Consider the following 8,075-nt stretch of genomic DNA (forward strand, 5'->3'; position numbering starts at 1 on the left):
CTCAAAGTGGGGCTCAGTGGAGACAGCAGATATAATGGAGAAAAAGATTCAGGGATGGTAAAGGGAACAGGATCTAGAAGAGGACAGCTGATGTTTAGGGTTGGCTGAGAGAAAGGAGAGGGGTTTGAAGATTTTCCCCCTTCTGCCTTCCCAACTATGGCTGCTCTCCCAGATTTGCTCTTGTCCTCTTGTCCCCTCTCCAGTACTAGAGACCAAAGGATTTCTTCTTAGGAAGTTGTCTCTCCCTTTGATCTATTCATTCACACTTGATTCACAGCTTGGGGGGAAAAAATAACTACCTTAATGTCAATTAAATCAGGCTAATACAAAGGAATAACTGGCAGGGAAAGAATGGGAAAGGAAAGTGGTAAAAAGGGAGTCCCTATCTCTATCCAAAACCCTTTGCCTCCCTCCTTGAGTTTGGGGGGAACTCAGGCCTGGGCATCCTAAATCCCCTGAGGAAAAGTCGGGTTGCCTCAACCTGGGTTTGACCCTTTGGCCACAGTTCAGACCCAGGGCAATAGGAACTGAGGTAAAGTCTGACAGAGATTAAAAATGCCTTCCTCAGGTTTCTCTTCAGTGAGTCTCTTCAAATGGGAAGTGATGGGGCGAAGGATTTCCAGTCACAAGCAGGAAAAAGTGGGTAACCCTCAGGAAAATGTCTTATTCAACCTTCTCTCTTCAGCTTCTCCCAACTGAGAGCCAATTCCTCTTTCAAAGGAATTTCCTGCTTCTCCTCAAGATTCCATTCTCCTGGGGCCCCTCCCCCATTGAGGAGATCAGTTCCACACACTCTTAAGCCTGGCGCTTTTCTTATGTGCCAGCCTCTGTCATATTCTGACTATTAGCAATCTGCAAATAGTAGAAGTCATCCATACTAAATTGTACTACAGGCCAGGAGTATATTAGAGTGAGAGTTCATTGTCAAATTTTTCATGTGAGAAATGTATACCTTGGATATTGGCAAACACTACAAAATAGGACTTGATTTATCCTTTTGGTGATTTAGATCTAAGAAAATAATGGAAATATGTTAATAATGAAGATTAATCTAAAAAGTATGTCATGCATGTTTTTTTTTCTTTCAAAGAGCTGGTTGTTAAGTATTTACCAAAACACTCCTGACACCCTACAAATAGTCAAATTAATATGCATACAGGATATTGACAATTAATGAATTCCCAGTAAGCCATTAACCATAGAAACCAGATCTTCCCATCTTCCCATCAAACTGCCTAAATCTTGAAGAAAGCTTGGTAGGCCCTTGACCAAATACTCAGATAATCAGACCTATGGCCAATATTTAGTAATATCCTTCTCACTCCAAACCAAGCCTCTTTTCCATTGTATCAAAGGACATTCTTTACTATAAGTATCTCCACTTAACCCTGAATTCTACTTTCTTCATCCATCAGTGCTTATCATCATGGACCGGCAATAAGAATCAGTATAGCCAATCAGCAAATATTTATTAAATACTTAATATTTGTTGGATACTATGCTAAATGCTAAAGAATAAAAAAAATACAAAAACAGTCCCAGTACTTTGAAAAAGTACATATATATATATATATATATATATATGTATGTATGTATGTATATGTGTGTGTATATTTTTTTAAACCCTTACCTTCCACATTAGAATCAATAGGCATAAGAGCAGTAAGTTCTGGGCAATGTGGAGTTAGGTGACTTGCCCAGGGTCACATAGCTAAAAAGAATCTGAGGCTAGATTTGAACCTAGGACCTCCTGTCTCTAAGTCTAACTCTCAATCTCCTGAGCTACCCAGCTTCCCCCAAAAATAATTTTCTTATGGGAGAAGACAATTTATAAATAATTTGATGCACCCAATCTACATACACAGTATATCAAGCTAATCTGAAAAGGAAAAGCACCTGGGAGCATTGGGAAAGGTCTCTTCCATCAAATGGGACTTTAGCTCTGTCTGATGTAGGATTGTTAAAGGGAAAGAGAGGCATAGTAGACTCTATTCATGCCCATGAAAACACAAGGAGGTATAGAGGTGGTGAACACTAGAAAATGCTCTAAAAGAACCCAAATTTGGCAAGGAACTTTAAACAAACAATCAGCTCCCTAGTACTTCTACTACTTGCTTCTTAGTCATGTAAATTCTCATTATCTCAACTTTGGTAACTAGATTGCCCATTTTTCTTGAACATTTGAATTTCATACTCCAAAGACACTTACTTTATCTTCTTAGTTTATTTTTGCCCACCTTCCAATTCAAATCCTGATTCCTCTCTCAAGTAAAGAATTACCCTTTGACTACACACTAGTCTACCTAATCATATCAGTCCTACAAGAGATGGGGATTTGATAATAAAAGGATTTTTCCTTTTATTGTTTTTATTTTTTATAATCTGGCTTTGAATTTGACCTCATACACAAGAGATTATTTTTACTTCTGTAATAACCCTTATTTATAAGAAAAAATAGAACTAGATATTTTATGATGCCTGATTCCAGAAAAACTCTATACATCAAATATTTAAGGAATGGTGCTCTTTTAAAAGCTTTGAATGAGATATTTTACTCAAAGGGAACAAAAGTTAATTATAATTTTCTATTCAAAAGTTTACTCTAAAAAGATTAAGGTGTGTGAGGCTTCTAAAAAAATTTTGACAACAGCATTGAGTTTCAAACATAAGCTAAACTAAAAAGGTGGATGGAATGGGTGGCTTATGAGTTTGGGGATCTATTTTTAGAGTCGAAAAAATGTGTTGGATAATGAGTTTGTAATAGATCGATTTGTTTACATCTTTTGGCAAAGATGGAATTTTATTACTTATTTAAGCACTATTGATTTAATGCATTATAAGTAAGTTAAAGTAAGATGCTGACTGCAGTATACCAATGGGGAGTTTGGGTGCTTTTTCAGCAGTAACAAGTTTAGCACAACTTACATAAACAGAATGAAACTGGAAGCATTGCACCATTTTGCTTCCTAACTGTACATGGTATTTTTTTTCTCATGTGCTAATTTAAAGATGCCAATTTACCATATTGTTGCTTTCTTGGAAATCTGTCTTTGTTTTACTTTCAAAGCTGATTCTATAAGGTAGGTAGGCAAACTGGTTAAAGAAACTTCCCTCCAGGTATGTAAACATTAAAGCAAAAGATAAACTTATAGCTTCTTCACCAGGTCCCTTTGCATAGTACTCATACCCACATTTATCCTTCTGTTGGAGAAGAGTTGAAAAAAAAATAAACAGAGAAACTTTCTTTCCCTCCCTGGTTTCCCTAGACCCCTTCACTTCCCAATTAAAATCTTACCTTTCACAAGAAGTTTGCCCTTTTAAGGCTAGTAGTGCTTTCCCGCCAAGAATATTTTAAAGATATTCTCTACACATCTTGTCTGCACCTAGTTATTTTAATGTTTTCTCATCTATTAGACTGTTAACTCCTTAAGAGAAAGAACTTTTACTTTTCTTTGAATCTATAGAACTTAGTACAGGGCCTGGAACATGGGAGGCACTTAAATGCTCATTAACTAAATGATGGTTTATTAATATCCAGTAATATTGACAATAATATTTTAGTATTCTAGGTGAAAAAAACTGCAAGAAAAAATCTTAGAACAAATCTGACACAGTTTACCTATAGTGATATGAGCATACTTTTGAGAGCTGTGAAATGGATTTGCATTGGAAGTGCATTTGAAAATATCTTCACATTTAGGGATGGAAGAAGCATGGTTAGACAAGAATGAGAGTGATATAGGCACATCAGTGAACTGTAAACTCAATATGAGTCAGCCATGTCCTATAATAGCCCAAGAGGCTTAATGCAAATTTACATTGCATTTAGAAAAGCCTAGCATCCAATAATTCAATAGTCAATTATTTGTGAAAGGGCTGTTTTGTACCAGGCACAGTGTTACATGTTGATAATATAAAAACAAAGAATTAAATGATCCAGAATAGTAGAGGCTATATTCCTATAAGACTCTGCTTTGGTCAAACCTCATCTGATGTGTTTAGTTCTGGGTACCACATTTTGGGAAGATCAATGATAAACCCAGATACGTGGTGAAGGGCAATAAGAATTTTGAGGGCCTCCACTGAAAGCCAAGTAAGGATTGATTGGAGGAAATGGCGATATTTAACCTGGAGAAGAGTTGCTTGAAAGAAAGGGATGTGGTAGAATAGTGGTCATCAAAAATATAAGGAAATGTCACATGAACAAAGGGATTCTACTCATTCTACATGGCTCCAGAAGGAAAAGAACTAGCAGCAATGGAAGAAAGTTGCAGAAAAACAAATTTAGACTAGTTATACTAGAAAAACTTCCTAATGATTAGAACCATACTAATCTAGAATGGGCCATCCTGGAAACTAATGTAAATCTTCTCCCTATAGAACTTTAGGCAGAAGCTAGATGACATTTGTCAAATAAACTGGAGAGGGAGTTCCTCTTTAGGGTTGAGTTGGAAAATCTCTTAAGTCTTTTTAAACTCTGAGATTCTGTAGTAAAAAGAGAAGGAAAAAAGATGAAAAGTCAACCTTAACAAGTCATATTAACATTTATGTGGACATTTTTTTCCTTTCCTCACAACATGATCAAGGTGTAAAAAAAAAAGGCTGAAAGTTTAGTGATAAGTTTTTTTTTTTAAAACATTATTTAATATAAAATGAGACTTTTATCCTACTAGATCTACATTGAAATTTCAGTGGCATTTGAGACTGGTTTTTCAGAAATTTTTATCCATTTTCACTCTAAGGCATGTTCTATAAGATATGTTCTGTCACCAACTTTTTTTTTGTTTTTTTTTGTCTTAATTCATTGTGTGTTGTTTTTTTTCTTGTGGATGGATGAAAATAAATTTACCACTGGTAAATTTAATACATTCATGTATCTCTTCAGTTTTAGCCCTTCTTGCATCGCAGAAGGACTCGATGACTATCGATGTACAGCTTGCCCACGTGGATATGAAGGCCAGTACTGTGAAAGGTAATGACACATGTAAGAAACATAGAGTGATGAGGATGTGAAGCTGATATGATAAAGGATCAGAATAGAAATATGAGGCCCTCTCATGTTCATCAGTGACTAATTATAATTAATTAGTTAATATGCTTTAAAATACATTAACATTCAGCCTTATGGGATAATAAATCATATTCATCTTTCCAGCAAACATTTATTAAGCACCTATGATATATAGAGCAATGTGTTATATCCTAGAAAAGAGATAGAAATGTTAATATTTTAAACACTGGTTTAAATAATATGGCACAAAATATATTAATCTCCAAAGGAAAATACAAATCAAATTAATGTATTCAATAAACATTTATTAAACACCTGTGTACAGGTACATAGCAACATGCTATGGGCTAAAAGAGAGATAAAATTAAATAAGATAGTACTTTTTACTTTAGGAGTTTGTGAACTAGCAAATGTTTGTATCTTTTAAAAAAAAAGATTCTCAGACAATTTACTAACATTACTTAATTCCAAAAGTGGCTGTCTTTAAGAGGGATAAGTACTATTTAAATCCAGGGGGTCACAAAGAATCAAACATGCCTGAATGACTGAACAGCAAGGACCATTTTACAACTCCAGAAACTGAAAGACATGAAAATCTAGTCATATAATGAAATTATAAAAATATAGATTTAATGCTAGAAGAGTTCTTAGAGGTCATCTATACCAACTCCCTCATTTTACAGATGAAGAAACTGAGATCTATGGAGGTTTAATGACTTGCCCAAGGTCACACAAGTAATAGATGTCAGAGGCAGGATTTGAACCTAAGTTCTCTGCCTCCACAGCCATTGCCCTTTGCAGTGTATTATATTGCTTCATCACTTGTCATGACCCTAAAAGGAAGTCATTGCTGAAGACAGTGAGAGGATTTTAAATTTCATTGTTCCACAAGGTAAAATATCCTACTTTTTGTCTAGCTCAAAATGTAGACGATATTGGTCAATATTTTGACAGGTTTAATATCTCACCTAAAAATGTTTAGTTGATGCAGAAGGCAAAAGAAATTGTTATTTTGTGTTTTCTCTAAGAGAATCTTTTTGAGATTTGTTACCCTACCCAACATCATCTTTTCCTTTGATGGTAGGGATTTGCAGGTATAAATATAGAGTTTCCTGATTTTTTAATGATATTTGTGATTTCATTAGTATAGAAAATTTCCAGTGAAGGAATTCTCTCTACCAATGCAAATCAATAAGTGTACTTCAACTTATAGTCTTAAAGAGTTTTCTGAGTCACTGAGAGGTTGATTTGTTCAGTCCCACATCAATTATGTATAAAAGTTTCAACTAAACTCAGTTCTATATGATCCTCAGGTCAACTCTCAATCATGTCCTTCACCATACTATTTCTCAGCTCTTCTAGGGAGTGGTCAGTTCCAATGGCTATTGAAAAATTACAAACAAACATTTACTGCACCATAAGCTGTCACCACTACTTTCTATGCCCATTAATTTCTGGGAGGTAACTGTCCTGGACAACCAAATTTAACATTGCCTATATCAGAATGCTCTTTGCATATAATTAAGCAGTCTAATATACAATTAAAATAACAATTAATACTTAATATTTGGACTTAAGGGTGCTAAATGTTTATACTTCAAAGGCAAATAAGAAATATATGTGTAAATATTAACAATAGTCAATATTTACTGTGTATACACTATTCGTCCAAGAATAAGTCAGTTCTTTTCTATGCTAATAAAAGTTAGCTCAGATATGAATAATCCAAAAACAGTAAATACTATTCCAAATTCAATAACATTTATTTTGGTAATGCATTGCATAATGCATGCCTGAATTCAAATTACTTTCTTGATGATATTTTTCTTATACCAGTATTAATATTAAGCTTATATATAACCTTAGCATACCTCAGTCAATTAGTGGAAGAAAATGGATCTGCATTAGGCTAGGCATTTGGGAAAAAAGCCGTCCTAGGATGCAAAACTGTCTGTGAGTAAGCTGCATATCAACATCTGCCTCAATATGCTTTTCCATTCTTATACATTCTATAAAGGTATCAGATTGTATGTTATATATTTAATTCAAATGTAAATTATTTAAATTGTTTTTCCATGTTTTAGTATTCATTATATCTTACAAACAAAGATTACATAATGTAATTCTCTGAAAAGAACTTCTTATACAATGTAAATCGTGATATCTGGGTGAAATATTTACTAAAATGACCTACAATACCCTCTTTCTCTGATTATTCTTACATCTTTTCATGAATTTCTTAGACCTTTTCCCAAGCCTCACAGTTGACTGGGACTCAGAATCTTTAGAATCCTTACTGAAAATGTACCTGTTTCATGGGAGTTTTCCTTGACCAGTAATGGAAAGTTCCCATGAATTTTCTGCCAGGTTCTTTTTCAAACTTTCAAACAAATATCTTCTGTTATCTATCTAGATACTAAAGGTTTTCAAGAGAATAGTTTTAATTACAAATGAAGCGATGCATTAAGAAGATTTAGTTAATAGGCCCTGAACAGGGGAGACAGAATGTTACAAGAAAAGAACACAGCATCTGGCTGGTTCTATACAAATTCTCTCTCTGATGGCCACTAGCTGTGTGATGTTAGGTGAGTCATTTAACATCCCTCAGGCCTCATTTCCTGCTCTGGAAAATGAGAAGGTTGGAATAGTTGGCTCTGAGATATCTTCCATGTCTAGATTGATGATTCTATGAAACTTTATTTTGGGAAATCTACATCAATCTCATCTATTACTTCTGTGCTTGCAATCTTACATAGGAAGCACTAAAAAATCTTATTTTGAATGTGCACAAGTCTGACAAGTAATCTGGACAACCTTGAAAAATGAGCTTAAGCAATTTTTTTCCTTACTTCAACTTTTTTCCTCCTGTAACTTGCAGGGATAGATTACTTCCACAAAATAGTTGAACAAATTCTGATGATCTCAGACCATTAAACTAAACTCCAAGAAATGGTTGACTGATGTTGGTCCCTTCTATTCCCTCTACTGCCTCATAATTTACTCTCACCATCAACCCCTTAAAAATAAATACAAAGAGTGCAGGTTATCCCAAAGTCACCGGATT

At 34.6% G+C, this 8,075-nt stretch overlaps 1 protein-coding gene across 1 annotated transcript in view; it reads left to right on the forward strand.

Annotated features, from left to right (window-relative positions):
• Positions 1-8,075, forward strand: part of LAMA2 (laminin subunit alpha 2) — a 923,420-nt gene that overhangs the window by 714,704 nt on the left and 200,641 nt on the right. Inside the window, exon 31 of the mRNA XM_056818751.1 lies at positions 4,886-4,972. Within this exon, the coding sequence (XP_056674729.1) occupies positions 4,886-4,972 (87 nt within the window). The remainder of the gene's footprint in view (positions 1-4,885; positions 4,973-8,075) is intronic.

Source organism: Monodelphis domestica, chromosome 2 (assembly GCF_027887165.1).
Source record: "Monodelphis domestica isolate mMonDom1 chromosome 2, mMonDom1.pri, whole genome shotgun sequence".
NCBI lineage: Eukaryota > Metazoa > Chordata > Mammalia > Didelphimorphia > Didelphidae > Monodelphis > Monodelphis domestica.